Raw genomic sequence first — 18,766 nt, forward strand, 5'->3', positions numbered from 1 at the left:
TTTAAACACCACTAACAAAGGGTGAAGGAAAACATCGTAAGGATCTATAAGTTTAAAAATGCCAACTCGCATTCAGCAAGCGTGGTGATTAATGCTCAAACCTTCTCCGTGTGAGAATATACTTTAGTCAGCAGTGGCCACTTATAGGCTGTTGGTGTTGAAATAAAATTTACCCAAGTATACATATTTTTTTCATTGCAGAGTAAACCGACTTTGGAACATTTATAGCATATTTTATTTATGCTTATAAACAAACAAAGGTACACCGTTATTTGTATTCATAATTCATCGCGACTCATTATTTTTTACATCAAATTACAATCATCTATATAGAATACATCCACATCAAAGTTTTATTTTTTAAACAAATACTTAATAGAAAAGAAAGCGATCTAAGTACTTTCTAAAGGAATCAGTCTTGAAATAAATTTGTTTATTCCTTGGTATTTTTTAAATTAAACAGGATAAATAATAATTAAAAAATGGTTAAACTAAAACTAAATAAACTTACAGATAATAAAATATATGAGGTGTTCTAAAATCATCTGCCACGGCTTGAATAGGAGGTAGTGTTGTGTTTGAAGATTACAATAGTAAATAATAAATATAAATAATTGGTTATGCGTATTTCTTTTTTCATACAAAAATATTTACGTATCAATTTGTTATGAAATACCTATTTCTTTCTGTCTTTGTCTTCATCAATGATATCAATTGACGAAGCGACGTATAGTGCGTATTTGTGAACCACATTTTGCAGTGTAGAGTCAACGTTTCCTTAACTTCTTTATGTTCTGAAATTAAATTTATTGGTCTGGAGTACAAAATATCTTCACTATTGTATTCTACAAATACAACACTACCTCTCATTGAAGCCGAGGTATTTAATTTTAGAACACCTTACATATCTGTATAAATATAATAATTATACTAGTTACATTACAAAAATAGAAATGAATTGAATGTTTTAACTAGTGTCTTTGTTCATTATTATTATTTTGATATTCTATATACTGTAACTAGGTCAACCCAAGCCACTTAAAGTTTCAGTTACATACATAAATTTGCACTAACAAATATGATACTAACTACTAATAAAGCATGAATAAATATATTATAATCTGAATCTTTAAACAAAAACTTAATTACAGAATTTTACAAACATGAATTAATAAAAAACAAACTTAAAACGCTGACATGAAGGTAAATATTATCAACATTCAGAATTATAATAATATTAATTACAATAAATAAACAAGAACATATAATTACATATTATTTACATAGCCTAAATTAATGACCTAACCGTTTCTATATTCCCTTCCCCAGTATTTTTCATGTATAAATAATTATGCTTAGTTCTTCGAAAAGCAAAAATATGTTTAACTTTTGATAATTGCGTAAAACAAGGTCGGAATGGAAGCAAATATTTTTCTATTAATCTGTGCGCGGCTTTGAAATATATATGATGTGCACAGCACCTATGATTAAAAACAGTTTAGGAGGCTTATGTTGATTAAGGAGGTACTTGGACAGTTAATACATAAATCACGTTAACAAAGTATGAAAATTTACCAGACGTTGAATTAATTAGCTTATTTATAAGCCAATGAAACATAATAGGTACTCGTATTATTAATTTTCAGTTGGAATATATTTTATATAAAGGGGTTAGAATAGAATTTGATATATAGAGAAAACATAACAAAAGCCGCCAAGTACACCCCTATCTTCTATTTTTAGCAGGATATTAAGTTTAACTTTCATTCATAGACAAATATAGGTATTTAAACTCTCTTCAAACTGGACTTTGGATTTAAAATCTAATGTCCTTAACTAAAGACCACTGATGCATTCTAAAACTAAAAGCGTAATACTTAAAGCTCTTCACTGAGTTTATACAAATTGAGATCGGATGTTCCTATTAACTGAGAGCGCTCCGATGCCAGGATCAGAAGTCGGACGAACGCGCTCCCAGGGTGCCGGCTACCTCGTCGACTTCCAATACCCACACATTAGGACCTTCTTAAAAGCCTGCCTGAATATTTTGTTAAATATCGTATAGAATATTGGGTTTACCATCGAACTCGCGTAACCTAACCACAAGGCGAAGTCATACACCCATGGCGAGATCCTCTCCTCGCAGTCAGGACACACAGCTGGCACCATATTAAGAATGAAAAATGGAGCCCACAGAATTACAAACGTGAAAAATACAACTCCTAATACTTTAGTTGCTTTTTGCTCTAACCGTAAGATCCTACCGTGGCGGGAGGAATTTCTGGATATAACACTTGAATTTCTAGAATGATGCGTTCTAGGTGTTTGGCGTTGTGGACTAGCAGTCACTTGCTGTGACCTGGCTATAGTTCTTTGGGCGCGTATACTTCGGATTGGAGTCGAAAGTGTTGTCCTAGCTCCCCCGAAACTCGAACCTCTGCGAAACCGCTTCGCTTCGTCCCATGTCACCATAGACGCGGCACCACGACTAGACCTTCTAAAAAATGGAGTCGACTGTTCTTCTTTCATGTTCCCATTTCTGGGATACCCGTTGCATCCATTTATGTCTCCACCAGGAACTATAATAACTTCCGTAGTCCGTCTAGGTGGAGTAGACTCTGACCCGAAATACGGGCAAGTGCACGGAGGCGGTAAGAGTAGACCGTCTTCAGAACTACGCGATTTTGCGGTCAAAGCTGCGGGAGCTAACAGACCTTCATTACTTTCATCATCAGACGCACTTCTTGGCCTATGAAGCGGAGTGTTTGGCTCTCCAGTAGACGATGGTCTACGTCGGTCTTGGAGCATCGACGACGGTGAACTGGATGAGACGCTCAGAGACCCTGGAGTGAGCATCCCACCTCGTTCAGATATGTTCGTCCTGTAAAATAAAATTGTATGAGAACATGTTCGCTATTGGGTGGAAGTTTTTGGTCCTTCGATCAGCCAATGATGAGCGGGTTAATTTTGAAGCGAACAAATAATGCCAATTGTTATATACCCTCTGTATTGTGGCTTTGTCGCCGCAGAAGCTTCCAAGCCGCGAGATAGACGCAACATCTCTGCCCCAAACTGATGCAGTGCTGTCATTGCTGACGGGGCAGGCTCGCTGTGCAACACAACACATAATGTATGAGGACTACACATTGACATACACATGGGTACATGGATGGACATGTCACACGTATTATGCTTTAGTAGGTCATGTTATATGAAAACAAGCTTTGGTAGCACATTTTAACTCCATGCAGTAGCCCAATTCGACAGACAAAGTTAAATTCTATTCACATCAATTAAAAAAAAAATACATCCAATAGAACACCATGATCAGTAGGTACACACGAATTGGGTCACTGTCAACGTCACATGAACTATGGACAACTGTATGGAGTGCTTATAATAACACAATGCCGATAATTGGATGAACACATTCCAGACATTCAATAACATGGACATAATTATAGCGTTGATTACATATTTGCTGTCATATATCGTATGTAGGTGTGTGTACGGAGGTTTAAATGGAACAAGAGGGTGGAGCATGCCTGTTGCAATGATGATAATTTCATTAAGGTTTTTGCATGCGTTCATTCTGAATACGTAGGTAAACCTCGAAAAGTGTGCTTTACATTTTGAAATGAATTTAAATCGTATTTTATAATTTAATTTTGTATTTGATAGTATTTTCATTTTAAACTTATTTTTTCAATATTTTTTTTCTATGTAATGAGCCGGTAAGCGAGCAGACGGATCACCTGATGGTAAGCAATCGTCGCTGCCCTTGGAAACACCAGAGGCGTTACAAGTGTATTGTCGGTTTTTTGGGGGTTAGGAATTTATGAGTTGTTGTGGAATTGAGGATTGGGAACATTGCGAATGGGGGTAAGTGAGCCTCCGGTACGAACGAAACACAACGCAAGCGTTGTTTCACGTCGGTTTTCTGTGAGGCCGGTCGAGAGGGCCGATTCGTGTCGAAGCATGGCCCTCCCACACTTAAAAATACTTCCGAAAGGATTTCCAGTAAAAAGTACAGAACAGATCAAATCATAAATGTATTATCCATTCAAAAAAACAAAGTTGTATACCGGCTTATAACATCAATGTGATTTGATTTCGCTGTCAAATGAATACCACTAGAGCTTCAGTGAATTTTGTACTTTATGCTAATGGTATAGAATTTACAATTCAAATGTACAGATTCTTTGATTTAACGGGATTGACGATGGATTTGAATGACTGATGGCGCCTTTTGAGGATTATTTTATGCTAAAAGAGTTTGTTTTTTAAGTCAGATGAAACGTTTTTAATACATTTTGGTTAGAGTTGAAACAGGATAACTTTTAATACAAACAGAATCGATTTAAATCTAACATCATATAGGTATGACTGGAATCTATGAATCATAAATCTTCATGCGCACTTAGACATATTCACAAAAGCAATAACTACATGCAAAGATAAAACATTTCCTATATTAGACCTTTATTTTACCAGGACACCATGGTGGCGCAACTAGTCACGACACCGTGGTGTCCGTAAGCTACCAAACGAGATACCATACAGATACCAGAGTTCCTACACCACACTACGACAGTATCAAGATGGACCTCTAAGTACTGGCGTCCGAGCTGGTCGCGCTACCAGATTGGTTGCACTCTCATTGCAAAAAAAACTTAACTTAATACAATACGACGTACGTTACCAATTAAGAAAATACTTTTAGCATCAGGAAAAAAACAACACGAAATATAAAAACTGTAGTGGCTCGGTTTCTGTGCTCCCAAGTGTATAATTCTACTCTTTCAATTATCACACAGTATGCTACCTCACATCACATCCATAAAAGTAAAATATTCCAAGCCTCAATGCGTACTTTAAATCTATCCCAAAGTCTGGCATCACACCCTGAAAAGGGTCTGGAACAAAAAACAGAAAACCACATCAAAATAAACTTGGAGGGGAGTGTTAAAAACTTTTTTCATAAAAATATAAGTATTTTGTGAATTCATAACGTTTTTGTCGAGCGAGATAAAAGGGAAATTTATTTGTTTTTTTCTTTTATTTCATACTGTTTTTCATAAATATGTTACCGGCCACGTCGCTCGATGTAACAGCGGATCACTTGTTGATTTACGCCAATGTATTTTCATTTTTCGCTGGCGTTTTACCAATTAGATTAGAGCGGGTAGTTCAGTACCGTACTTCGTTTTAGCTTGATTGTCAGATAAATAAATGGCAGTATTTTATTCAGTGTTTGGTGCTTCATACTTTTTTTATTGTATTTTCGTCCGTTCTCTTCCTATGTGTGAAGTAATTTATTATATTTTCACGATTTTTATGCTTGGTTCAATTGCAGGGTCAATACTAATAAAAAAATATACAGGATGTATAGTGATAATGCAGTATATTTAAACTATACATATTGTCGTGGTGGCAGCCGGTATATAATTTAGCAACTACAAATTTTACTTTATTGTAATTTTATTTATAATTTACATTATAAAAAAAGTGCTTTTAAACCGTGTGCGCTGTGGAGCTTCTTTAAATTAAATGGTTTTAATTAGCTTGAAACAATAATTTGTGGATCACTCAAAGAGCTATTCCGTGCATGAATCGAAAAACGTATGGCTGGCTATGTACATACATAACCTCACGCCTGTTTCCCATGGGGGTAGGCAGATACAATGGCACGCCAATAGCTACGCATCTTACACACCTCTTTCGCTTCATCAACAATCATCAGTCTTTTCATGCATGCTCGTCAGTTAAGGGCACATTTAAATTTGATACTGCGTCAATTTAGGGGTATAAATCGATTATTATAATAATTACCAATCATGTGAGTTTATATATAGGCCCAACTGTCACAATATCTATTCATCGAGATGCGTTGTCACGGATATGTCGGATATTATCTATTCACGGATAATTGACGCCCGATTACCTCACAAAGGAGGTTATATTACTGCGTATATATAGCTAAGTATTGAATATATATGAGCATGGGACAATTGATACATGATTATGCAAATACGATGTGAAATTCAATGGTATGGAAGCCCATTGAAGTGATTTGAAAAAGTTGTTGAATTGGAGTTTTTTTATTGAAGTAAGATGTTTGCACCTATATTGTATTTACTGTAGATCTTAGCTTACAGGAGATTTTTATTCAAAGACTTAAAATCATACTCAGTTTATGCATAAATATGGCATTTAAGTAATGCCTAAATACTATGTGACCGGATCTGCAGACTACCTAGCGGGTCTACCGGGGCTCCGGCTCGAAAAGCAGCAGTAGGAACGGGGTGGTTTTTCCTGGATAGTTTTCGCCGCCAAAAAAAAAAATCCTGTGAAAACTCGTTACATATGAACACTACTCATTATGATATTAATAGTCAAGTTATTAAGAATGAGGCAACCATGTACAATTAAATTATTTTAAAATTTGAATACCTTTCTTAATATTTACTAATGAGGAAGAAATTGACGCTATATTTACGAAACTATGTAAACTATAAACGAAACCGTATATCAACTAATTTTAATTAAGAAAGTAATACGAGTACTCGAGTTTATCTTCAAATAAAACGACGTTGAAATGAAAACTGAAACTCCGACTTCTGTTTACAGAATAGATGAAAAAATCGAAAGATGAAACTAATTTATACTTCAAGAGGCAACTTGTGGACAAAACAAAATAGAATTAAGAGCGAGGAGAGCTCGCTTCGTAATAATATCTGTATTTTACTTTTAAAGTTATAGTTTTAAACGCTGTAAAACTGAGTCTTGCTGCGGATTTTATTAAATAGTTTTTAAATTACGCAAATAAACTCGTTTCTTTTAACAATATAAGGCTTAAAAATGGGTAAAATTATAGATTTCGTGCTTTAACATAAGGAAATAGAGATATGTGGATTTTTTATGGTATAAGCCAGTTAACGAGCAGACGGATCACCTGATGGTAAGCAATTGCCGGGGGTTAGGAATTTAAGGATTGTTGGGAAATCAGGATTGAGAAGAGGGGTAATTGAGTATCCGGTAACACACCCAACGAAACACAACGTAAGCGTTGTTTCACGTCAGTTTTCGGTGAGGCCGTGTTATCACTCCGGTCGAGGTGGCCCATTTGTGCCGAAGCATGGCTCTCCCACACTTAAAATAGGAATTGATAAAGCAAATTAGGAATTAAAATTGAAACCCCAACGCCATCTGCAATTTGGTGGTCTAAAAAAACAGGTTGTGTTAAAAAAACCACGACCAATTTAATTAAAACTGACAAAAATCCGACATTACAAAACCCTAACAAAAATAACCCAAAAAACAAAAATACAATATCACATTACCAATTAAAACAAAACAAAATTCGTATTCAGAGCTCTCATTATTGCCCATTTAAATTAACTTACTTATTTTGAATCTAAAAATAAAGAGCAAAAGATCGAAAATGGCACCCATAAACCTCTTAAGTGCTACCGTAGCCCTACTTTGAATACGAAGTGCCTGCAAATTGTTCTGATTGAGTAACGTTCATTTGTAACCCGCTTACTCTAAGAGTTGATTGAAAATGTATTTCTTAATATAATACTAGTTCTCCGCCCGCGGCTTCGCGCGTGCTTTTAGGTATTGCTAAATTTTGTAAAATAAAATATGCAAGATTTTTCTGGTGGTCACAATAAAAATGTACTAACTTTAAGCTTTCTTTTTTATGGTATTAACCGGTGAACGAGCAGGCCGATCACCTGATGGTAAGCAATCGTTACCGCCTATGGATGCCCGAAACACTAGAGGCGTTACAAGTGAGTTGCCAGTCTTTTGAGGGTTAGGAATTTAAGGGTTGTCGAGGAATCGGGGATTGAGAAGATTGGGAATTTATAAATATGTTAAAAAATACGGAATACTCAAAGTCAAAGTATATGGAATACTCCATAGTAACAGCCACTCCCCATTTTAGGGAAATGTTTTAGATTTTAGTTAGGTAGTAATAATAGTTTTTTAGTTAACAAGAAACAAAAAGCTCACTCTCCAATCCTTCAATTATCGTCATTTGGAAAAATCTGGTAAATTCATCGCTCTGTTTTGCCGTCACAGACGGACAAATTAACAGACACACATACTTTCGCATTTATAATGTTAGCATGGATAAAATATACTTTCTGAAGTAAATGAGGTGTTTTTGGCTAAGTAACTGATGAAGATCGATTGAGGTTTAGATGAGATGCTTACTTTTTTTTGCGAGTAATTTTTTTTGCGTATCGAGGGTAAGTAACGCTTCGGCGTATGTCAGGGTTTGACGTGAAACCGCTCTTTAGATTATTACATGAACATGAATACCCTGTGATAAATATTTGAAGTGAGGAAAAAACTGTAGTCGTATTAAATTGTTTCATTATTTTGGTCTACAGAAAAATAAACATTCAAAATAATGGCAAATTTTTATTTTAATTTTTGTTTTGTATATTATTTTAAAATATTAGACATATAGTTTTATTTTCTCACAGAAAGAAATCATTTCGGAAATATCGATTTCAAATATCGCGTGACGTTATTTTATACGTAGAAATGACGTATTTGCGGGGAAAAACGTTGGTTCGTTTTATGTGTATATAAGTATTGTTATATATTATAATATGACAAATTAAATAATACGTCTAATAGTTTTAGTACGGACTAAATAGATTTTTAAATTTCATACCCCGCCGTCATCCCTAGTATACATGTATACATCTTGTAACCCTAGCATACATTCACCATTAAGGTACAATGTACATTCTTGGTTCATATAAGTACTCAATTTGTTTCAGAAGAAAACTCTTTGATGCCTCATGACATAGTGCGTTTTCTTTTAAGATAGCTTTTATGCTTTCAAACAGTATGGCAATAATAATAAATTAATACAATAAAGGATAATGTCGACATAGGAAAAACTTTTACAAAATCCTTCAAAGTAAGTAAGATTTCTATAGAAATTAGGCAAAAAAAAGAACTTAAAGAATAAAATTATTTCAAAAACTGCATTATAACACATTAAGCTGATGGCTGCACTATTTTATAAAAGATATAAAATGCACCGTCTTGTTTATGTCATAAAGTACAATAATGCAAACTATGCACTTTAGCGCAAATGATATGCTGACACTTCAGGTATCAAGGGTGGAGTGCACGCTAAGTTTATTGTTACTGTTAGCTCTAGTTTTATTTTACTTTATATTATATTTGCTGATCCGTCAAACGTTGTTTTGCCTTATACATTATTTCTTGAAAATAGATAGTAGCCGATTCTCAGACCTATTAAATACGCATATAAAATTTGGTAAAAATCGAAAGAGCCGTTTCGGAGAAGTATGGTAACTAACTTTGTGACATGGAAATTGTATGCATTAGATATAATAGAACTTTTAGTGTACTGTTTACTTTCACGTAGGTATTATATTTTTATACATTAAGGACTTGTTTCACAATGTCTGTATAACAGCTATCTATCAAAACTTTTCGACTGCACGGTTAGTGCGGTGGCTGGGCAACTGGCTGCCACGCAACGGGTAGCGGGTTCGATTCCCGCACGGAGCAACTCTTTGTGTGATCCACAAATTGTTGTTTCGGGTCTGGGTGTCATGTGTATGTGAACTTGTATGTTTGTAAACGCACCCACGACACAGGAGAAAATCCTAGTGTGGGGCAACGTTTTTTAAAAAGAAAAAAAGAAAGAAAGAAAAGAACTTATCTTAATAGCTAAATGTAATACCCTGTCATCATCCCTATTATACATACCACATATTATATGTATTATATAAGAACTATATCACGTTAAAGAAAGCAATAAAGAATTAAAATTTTTAATGTTAAGTAAGTACTTAAATTGCGAGTAAAACCGCCAACAAAATAGGTCCTAATAAAATCTACCAAAAACAAAAGGAGTGAAATTAATTAAATTAGAGACTAATTAAGTAGTTACGGCAACGACTAACTCGAGTTACAAAATTAAATAACATTTATCGAATTAAGTTTCGATGTAACAAATTAATAATACTTCACGAAAAAGGGGCTAAAAGCCGAAAAGTCACGATTTGATATTTAACGAAGAAAATTGTTAACTAAAGGTCAGAACTTCTATTTTTGGGGCAAATAGAATTAGGCAATAGTTTACTTATTGTTATATACTATTACGTCGAAAAAAGAGTTTTGTTGTACCTAATTTACTTTTAGGTATTTAAGTTATATACATACTATCTGGAAAACATCGAAACGCCTCAAAAAATAAAAAAAAAACTCACCGTTTAGACCTGCCCTGGATATTCGCAAATAATTCAAGATCAAATTAGCTAGATTGGTCGAGCCGTTCTCGAGTTTCAGCGAGACTAACGAACGGCTTGATTGGCGGCGAAAAGAATTGATTTTTATATATTACATATATTATTCGGCGAGTGCATGTATAAATTAAGGCTAAGTTAGGTAGAAACTCCGATTTCTAGATTTGAAAGAGTGTTCGTGTCGAGTATACTGTCTATATTTTGTTAAAGATGAATAGTCGTATATAATAAGGCTATGGGAAGCATTCTGCAAAAAGTAAACTTTTTTCGAAAGTGTCTATTTCAGTATGTCATTAATATGTTTTTTTTTACTTTCTATAACCAGAACACGATTGAAAATTCCTTAAATAAATACACCAATGATATTTTAATTAAACGCAAACAAAACATTTCCTAACAAAATTCTCGCATTTCGTACAGTTCTTCTCAGAACACAATACATTAAAAACCAACTTTTCTAAGAAAACTCCACATCACACGTTTCTGATTAGCACCTAAATTATTTAGGCGCGGATTTCCGAACAAAATGACACGTGTCACTGGTTCAGAGAACTTCGTAATGAATAACTGGCGTGTACTCGCTACTTACAATTTAACATTGCAATTTCAATCCTATTAAAAAAAAGCTAAAATCCAAGTTTCCATGGAAAGCGATTATGCAGTACTCTGTTCTTTGTAATTTTCTATTAAGTGGTTACAAATGGTTGTTGTATAATTTTGGAGTTCCGTGAATTAATGTTGTACGATTAGGTTTACTAACCTACTCGTACAATATACTTTTGCGGAGTGGTAGTGGAAAATTCTTCGGGGTTTACTCTCAAAGAATTCTTGCTGACTCCACTTAGATCCGTCTAAAATTATTATCAGGTCATTAACAGCTCGTTTCAGTACATTTCTAGTCTATACAACTCCTCTAAAAGAGAAGGTTTACTATAAACTTCTTTTTTATTTGGGGGGGAGGGTGGGGGGAATCACTAAATGATTTCTCTCGCCAGGGCGAGACGAGAGGGAGTTTCAAATTCTTACTGACTAAAAACCACCCCGTTCTTACTCCGCGGTAAAACCACTAGGTAGTCCACAACTCCGGATTAGGCATCGCCCCTGCTGGGCCCCATTTGTGGTGACTGGTGGTCTGAAATTTAAGATCGCAGTCGAAAAAGTTCAAAAGTAACACAAAGAAGAGATGCCATAATGTGATGGTGCACTATGACACTAAAAAACGGCCCTGCCCAATGATATTATAAGTAGATAGGTTTTATAACCTATGCGCTTATGTGACAAGAAAGTGGCACATTAAAATGTGGACAATAGGCAACATTTCTGTAGTATGGGACCGCCAGATGGAAAATAGAGTGGCGTGGTTTGTAACGTCCCGCGGTCTACGTAAAGTGTCACGCAATATTATACTCGTAGAAGGAAATCCAGTTATAACTAACATATCCTCTTTGTATCTGCTTCATGGTACAAACACAATTTATAAGTGTTGCTTTGATCAAGCCAGGAATCTTTTACACGGCAGTCGCACCTGCACCCATGCGACCAACTAGGCAGTTAGATATGTGGGCAAACAAGCAGATAGATCACCTGATGCGAAGCGATCAGCGCTGCCCATGAACACCCCCAGCACCAGAGATTCCTATTAATGTAGATTTGATGGACTCCTTTCCAAATGTACATTAAAACTTCACTCCTAAGCAGATTGTAACTCTCCTTTAGAATATAAATAATATTTTGTTTAGCCCCGGAAAAGTACGGGCACCGCGAATCTCTCACAAAACTTTTTGAAGACATTCTAAGTAATTGAAGTACGAAGAAGGTTTTCTTTAGAAAAAAAAACAAGTTGTAAAAAGGGGATGATTTTATTTTTAGGATTACTGTTACCGAAATCTGTTGGCGGCATTTTATTGTGTGTTCGTGGGTCGACTGTCAGTGGTTTGTCTTATTTATGTAATAATCTTTTGACTATTTTTAATGTATTAACTTATCGGCTTATTCACGTAAGTATTTAACGAGCATATCAACTAGGTTCAAACCGTGGTAGAGGCTCATATCCATGAGCAGCATTCTCTCATAATAATTAATTTAGTTATCATTTATATTTTTTATATTTCGAGGAGCATTTCACGTAGCTACAGAATTGCAGTAACTATTATTTTTAACATCTCATTTTTGTATTTAATCATTCATAGGCTGATTCCAATCATTCCACTTAAAGAAATACCTTCGATCTAAAACACTCTAATCAAAATTTTAAACAGTATAATATAATTCTAATGGAACACTACACAAGCAACATAGACATGCAATTCTAAATGACATAGTTATAAGATTATTATTTAAATTCTAAACATTTATAGAAGCAAGAAGAGAAACATTGCATTATCAGCAACCTTATTACCAATGGCATTAAAACGCTAATCGAATGAGCAAATAGACCAGTCAATGTAAGAGTATTATTGGCTTGACATAATTTGTTGATTTGAGTGTCAATTTCATACATTGACTCAAAGTCAAAGTCAAAATTATTTATATCAAATAGATCTGGAAGGTAATTTGGACATCAAAGCAAATATTATAATTATTAAAAAATGACCGTATGTCGGTCAATGCTTTAGTGAATCTTTACTCGTTCTAAAGTGGAGATTCTTATGGAGAAGAACGAGCAAGAAACTCCAAAGGTTACTCTTTTTCAATCAGGTGCACAATACAATTTTTGGTAACATTGTTTCGAACCAATTCACCAATTGTAAGACCAATATTCAGTCAAAGAGATATTTCTCTATTCACCAATTGATTTCCATTCTCATTCGACTGGTGTTATAATGCCATTTGGTCTCAAAGACAGGCTAGTTATAACATTAATTTATAGATCAACAATCCCCAAACATAATGAAAATCAATGGGCATGCTTCATGACAAACAACGATCCAGATAATTTCCTGAAAATTCAAAGCTGTAAACACCAAATATTTTCATAGAGGAAATTCTGCCTTGACCAGAAAATTACATAAAATGCGACGGTTAAAGGTTAGAAGTCAATCGCTAGTCAAAATGTTACTCTAATAACTGATAATAAAGACTTTAATAACCTTGACTATCTAATAGGGTAGATGACTAATTTTCATTTTAACTACTACTAATTGTCCGTCTTGTTGATTATTTTGAAACATTAGCCATGTGTTTTTATTTCCATAGTTTCGACGATATTATATTGATTTAAAATATCGCATGACGTCACTTCTAGATACGTTTTATACATGGAAATGACATATTGGTCCCACTTCTAAACTTTGATTCATTTTATCTAAGTACTGTTATCGTATATGACAAAATAAAAAAAAATACGTGTCTAATATTCTTTCATTACATAACTGACGGACTAATTAGATTTTTAGTTTTCATACCCCGTCATCATCCCTATTGGAATATTTGTCAAAATATTGGTATTTTCATCATCAATAACATCACAAAAAGCCTCTTTCTAAAAGTGGTTAAGTTCTATGACTGGCAAAATACTTATTCAATTCAGTATTTGGACCAACTTTGACAAAATTTTGGACAAAGACAAAACCGCAGCAAAATTCTTGTTGAAACCTTTTGAAGACTTCAGAGGGCTGAAAAAACATGATATTAAAGTACAGAGAGGTTTGAATTTATACTTTACCTTGAATCTTGTATCCAAAGGTCCCTTGTGTCTATAGGGGGCAGTTCAGTCTCGGTGGAAGCTGCAGAATGTTGAGGAGTTCCACCTCGCGGACCTAGGAATCTACGCCACGTGCAGCGTCGACCTGGTGAAGAAAATCAGTGGTTAATTTTTGTAAGTATGTTACTCACAATATAGGGATGATAATGGGGCATGAAAATTAAAAATCTAATTAGTCCGTCTGTTTGGTAATGACAAAATATTAGACACGTATATTTTTATTCCTCTATTAAAATGGTGATTATTGCTGTGTCCATGCGAGAAGAAGTCTTTGGTCAGCAGTGACCACTTATAAGCTATTGAGTACTATAAGCCTAATTGATTAGCTGTCTATTTAGCTAGGATACTCTACTTTTATAAAATGTATTACTAGCCCGTCAAAAATGTGTTAAATATCTGTGTATAGGTGCATAGTTTAACCATAAATACGTATATTGACCACTCAGCAACAAATACCATAAAATACCACGTAACAATAACTTGGAAGGAATTAAATACCTTGACAAATAAATCTAACGACAGAAATCCTCACCTCGTGTATTTATTTACCCAATTATCAAAGATCTACGACTACTATCAGATATTTTGATTAAATATACCTTGGAATTAGTTGAGATTTCGATCAATGGAAGATAAATACAAAGTTCATAGTTAATCAACCTTTGAAAGACAACTAGTGCAAACAATTCCTAATGAGTTTAGCAGACGATTTGCGGAAGGAGCGCCCTCTATCGGATTAATAGGAAATTGAGTTTTATTGAAGAAGATTGGTTGTTCTTTGCTGGCCTCAAGAAAATGGTGGATTAAGGCATTGTTGTTTTATTTGATTGTTTTTTTTATCGTTGGAATTGGTACTCAAATATGTAGACAATAATATTCAATATAGTTCGATTTTCTTTTGGTATTTTTCCACGCTGTTACTGAGAATTTGGAAATAAAAAACGTAATTGTATTTTACCTTGAAATATTTCAGTATTAGTTCGAGATTGACACTTGCTCTTACAGATTGGACAAACTGTCATTTGATCCAAATATCTTTCTAGGAATTTAGGAGCGGAATATTTTTATTTTCCATTAAATGATTTCGGACAGTTTTCTAGGTATACTGAAGGAAAACAGAGTTGATTGTATTAACAAGTACCCAGCTGATCATTCTACTCCTTACTCACATTTGTTAACTTGAATTCGAACTTTATTATTTTCCAATAAAGTCGAGAATCCAATGAAAAAAATTGCTGAATGAGAGTAGGTTTATCTGCTGCCCAAAAGGCGATAACCTTGAAAGATCAATCTCCGGTATATTGATCTTTATATCCGTTACTCAAGGATCAATTTTAAATTAAAAACGGAAAAGCCTGCTCTGTCCCATATTGTGGAGATACAATTTTCATTTTAACCCAAAAACAGGTGGGATATAATAAAAACCAAGTCTATAAAATACAGACGATCTTATAAAAATACGAGCGTCAACGCACACCTGTGGCTTATAAGTCAACCTTATTATGATTAAAAAAATAACATCCTTTTTACCCCAGAGAGAGCTAAAGCAATTTTTTACCTAGATAAGTGTAAATTATATCGAATAAATTGGATATCGTACGGGGTATATCCGGGAGGGTAAAGTATAAGATGTTTCAATATGAAGTCTGGAATCGACACTGGTGTGTGGCAAAGAGAGTAATATAGCGTGATCAACACACACGCACGCTTATGGCGTTCGATGCTCTGATTGACCAGCACCAAGTTAACTAACCAATCAGAGAGCGATAATGTTTAGATCGTGTTAACATAAAAAACTCGCATTAGGCCTTTAGGTGAAAAATGAATATTACTAAGTATGTTACACTAGCTTTTGCCCGTGACTTTGTCCGCGTGAGATAATGATTTCTGGTAGATTTTGGGATTTTGAATTAGTATTTTTCAAATTATTCTATTCTAGGAAGAGTCTAAGAGTCTAACACTCCCTTTCGCCTCGCTTAAGACGGGAGAAGTCATTGGATGATTTTCCCCCCTTAAAAAAAGAAGCTTACCCAATCTCTTTATTTAATTAACCATCAAAATTACGAAGCCTGAAATGCCATTCAAAATTAAAATATTACCCCAAATATTTATCCCACTAAAAAGGCATATCGCTCATAGCTGTAGGGTTGTTAAATTTGTCGCTTACTCGTGTAGGCACTCGTGTCCTAACGCCCACGCGCGTCTCTTAAGAGGATTCCTTGTTTTAATGTGTTCTGTACCGGTTTATGGCTGCAGCCGTAGATTTTAGAATAAATTGCTATAGTGTACATTATAATGGGATTCAGTCATAAGTTAAACCGTAATTGTAACATGGTTGTTATTTATAGAAGGGGTGAGTGAGAAGGTTCGTATAGGTTATTGACTTTTTGTTTGTTTTGTTGAGCTCTTGATTCCTGATTTAATTTTGAACTCTCGTCATTTTCAACAACCCTTAAATAGTCCATGGCTAGACTATGATAGGCTTCCTCATAAGAAGGTTTTCAACATTCTAAATGTGGAGATTAAGAGATCTCATAAAAAACAAGATAAGAAATGACATAAAATACACTATCATCATCAACAGCCGTTCAACGTCAGTTCACTACTTACTTCCACTCAGGCAATGTCATTGCTCCAACTTTATTTTTTTTTTCAGGGAGGAAAGACATCTAATGGCTTCTCCAGCCTTGGGCGAGGCGAGAGGGAGTGTCAGACTCTTACTGACTAAACACCACCCAGTTGCTACTCCTGCTTTTCGAACCGCAGTGGCAGGTCTACTTTTCTGGCCCAACGGCCATCCTTCAGCATAAAATCCGCTTCTGTATTATTATTTATGAGACTCATAACACATAATGGTGTTTACTGTGATTCTGTCCTCCAGAAAATTGTATCTATAAACCAAAAATGTAAGAAGAAGAATATCTATTTTGAGCACACTAAATCTTCAATTTCCCTTCCTCGTATCCCTTATACACAGACCATGCGTACGTTAATTGTGTTTGTGTGTGTGTGTTACATAACGTTTACTTGATATTGTCCTAAACGTTGCCAGTAAGTGGTATTAATGTGCTTAGACCAAAATGTGTGTAATGCGTAGAGTGGTAACATGTGGTTATGGCTGTATGGATGTGGGTGTTAAGCACCAATTATAATATGGGGTTTCTAAGATCATCTTGGGTAGCTCCATCATATTTTATTTTTATAATAGGCTTGTTGTTAAGGGAGGTAGTTTGGATTATATGAGTTGATATTGTTTTCTCGCGATCCCGTGGTATAAAAATTTCGCCTATGTGTTATATCTGACCATAATCTACCCCTGTAATCTCATCTTGATCCCTTCATCCATTTTCACTTGAAGAAGTAACAAACATAAAAGTTTTGCATTTCGCAATATACAATAGTATTATTTCAAATCTATGCTACTGCTATACTGAATGATCGATCGATTCTAATTAATTATCTTGCTCTTGCTCGGCATTTTGCTAACTAAACTTCGTTACTAAAGAAATGTTAATAAGTGTTAAGCCCCCTATTTCTCTATGAATGTCCTTTTAAAGAATATATAATTAATTAAATATTTGTCCCTTTAGACAATTATAATGATGGGCAATGAAAAAGCGTCAATTCAAAACCAAACAATCGAATTAAATATCAGCTCACAAATTGGATTTTGACCGTCATTTCCCAATGTGAAGAGACAATGATTGGATTGATTCTCTGTGGAGTGCTCGATTAAAATAAATTAAAAAGTGCGGTGTAAAGTGACCTAGTGACAGCTATAAGGGGATAAATGGGGGCCTAGTCAATTTTTGTGTGTCTTTTTTATGACAAAAGCTAGAATTGGAAGTTACAACGGGATATTTACCATGTTTTTCAATTTTAATGAATTTCCGATATTTCGGCACTGTTGCAAGCACCATGATCACGGATAAACTGGTAAACGAGCAGACGGATCACCTGATGGTAGGCAATCGCCGCCGCCCATGGACACCCGGAACACCAAACGCGTTACAAGTGCGTTGCCGGATATTTTGGGGTTTGGAAACTTTGTCTACACTGGGATTTTCTCCTGTGGAGTGGGTGTGTTGATGGACATGACACCCAGAACCGAAACAACAAATTGTGTTTCGGTTCTGGGTGGGAACCGTCACCCAGTCAACTAAACCTGTAGTACTAAAATGGACACAAAAAGGCATTCAGGAAGAACAGCCCTAACATTTAGTGCCCACATTATTCTCAAGCAATCCATTACTATGGCAACAGAAACACCTACAGACCATTTTAAATAAATACTAAGTGTAAATGTGTCTCTGTTTGTTCGACGTCACCAGTAGTAATCGATTAGAATAGGGTACACATAGCTACATATCAGGCCGTGACTAACCAGTATAAGCTGACCCTTGAATGCGTGAAAAGACCATACAAAGCAAGACCAAGGTAAATTGGTTTTGTATAGCTGAAATTGTAGTTGTAGGTTCATAGTCAGGTCTATAGAATACCTAGGATATCCAAGGTCATTGCTATAATGAAAGGTATTGATGGACGATCACGATTTCGCTTCGGCTCATTAATAAAATATTGAACTAAAGTTGAAATGGAATCGTGTTGTTATAGAAAACAGACAGAATACTTAATGTGTTGTTGTAACATTTTGTTTCTTTTTTTTTAATCGGTTGTTCTTTTCATTGTAGAGGCCTAAATAGAAAAGGTGAATGATTTTCGAGATCCAACATAGTCATTCATGTCCTTGGGAGCC

The 18,766-nt window shown here is 34.9% G+C and overlaps 2 protein-coding genes across 5 annotated transcripts in view; one reads left to right on the forward strand and one right to left on the reverse strand.

Annotated features, from left to right (window-relative positions):
• The window catches only part of LOC118262919 (uncharacterized), a 401,080-nt gene that overhangs the window by 225,785 nt on the left and 156,529 nt on the right, over positions 1-18,766 (forward strand). The gene's annotated exons all lie outside the window — the stretch shown is intronic.
• LOC118262822 (probable G-protein coupled receptor No18) overlaps positions 1,910-18,766 on the reverse strand; it is a 126,735-nt gene continuing 109,878 nt past the window's right edge. The window contains exons 6-8 of one of the 2 annotated variants that reach the window (XM_035574437.2): positions 13,972-14,095; positions 3,002-3,109; positions 1,910-2,881 (exon numbers count right to left, since the gene is read on the reverse strand). In XM_035574437.2, the coding sequence (XP_035430330.2) occupies positions 1,987-2,881; positions 3,002-3,109; positions 13,972-14,095 (1,127 nt within the window). In that variant the 3' untranslated portion in view covers positions 1,910-1,986. The remainder of the gene's footprint in view (positions 2,882-3,001; positions 3,110-13,971; positions 14,096-18,766) is intronic. The other variant, XM_035574438.2, reaches the window with a different exon arrangement.

Source organism: Spodoptera frugiperda, chromosome 12 (assembly GCF_023101765.2).
Source record: "Spodoptera frugiperda isolate SF20-4 chromosome 12, AGI-APGP_CSIRO_Sfru_2.0, whole genome shotgun sequence".
In the NCBI taxonomy this organism is placed as follows: Eukaryota; Metazoa; Arthropoda; class Insecta; order Lepidoptera; family Noctuidae; genus Spodoptera; species Spodoptera frugiperda.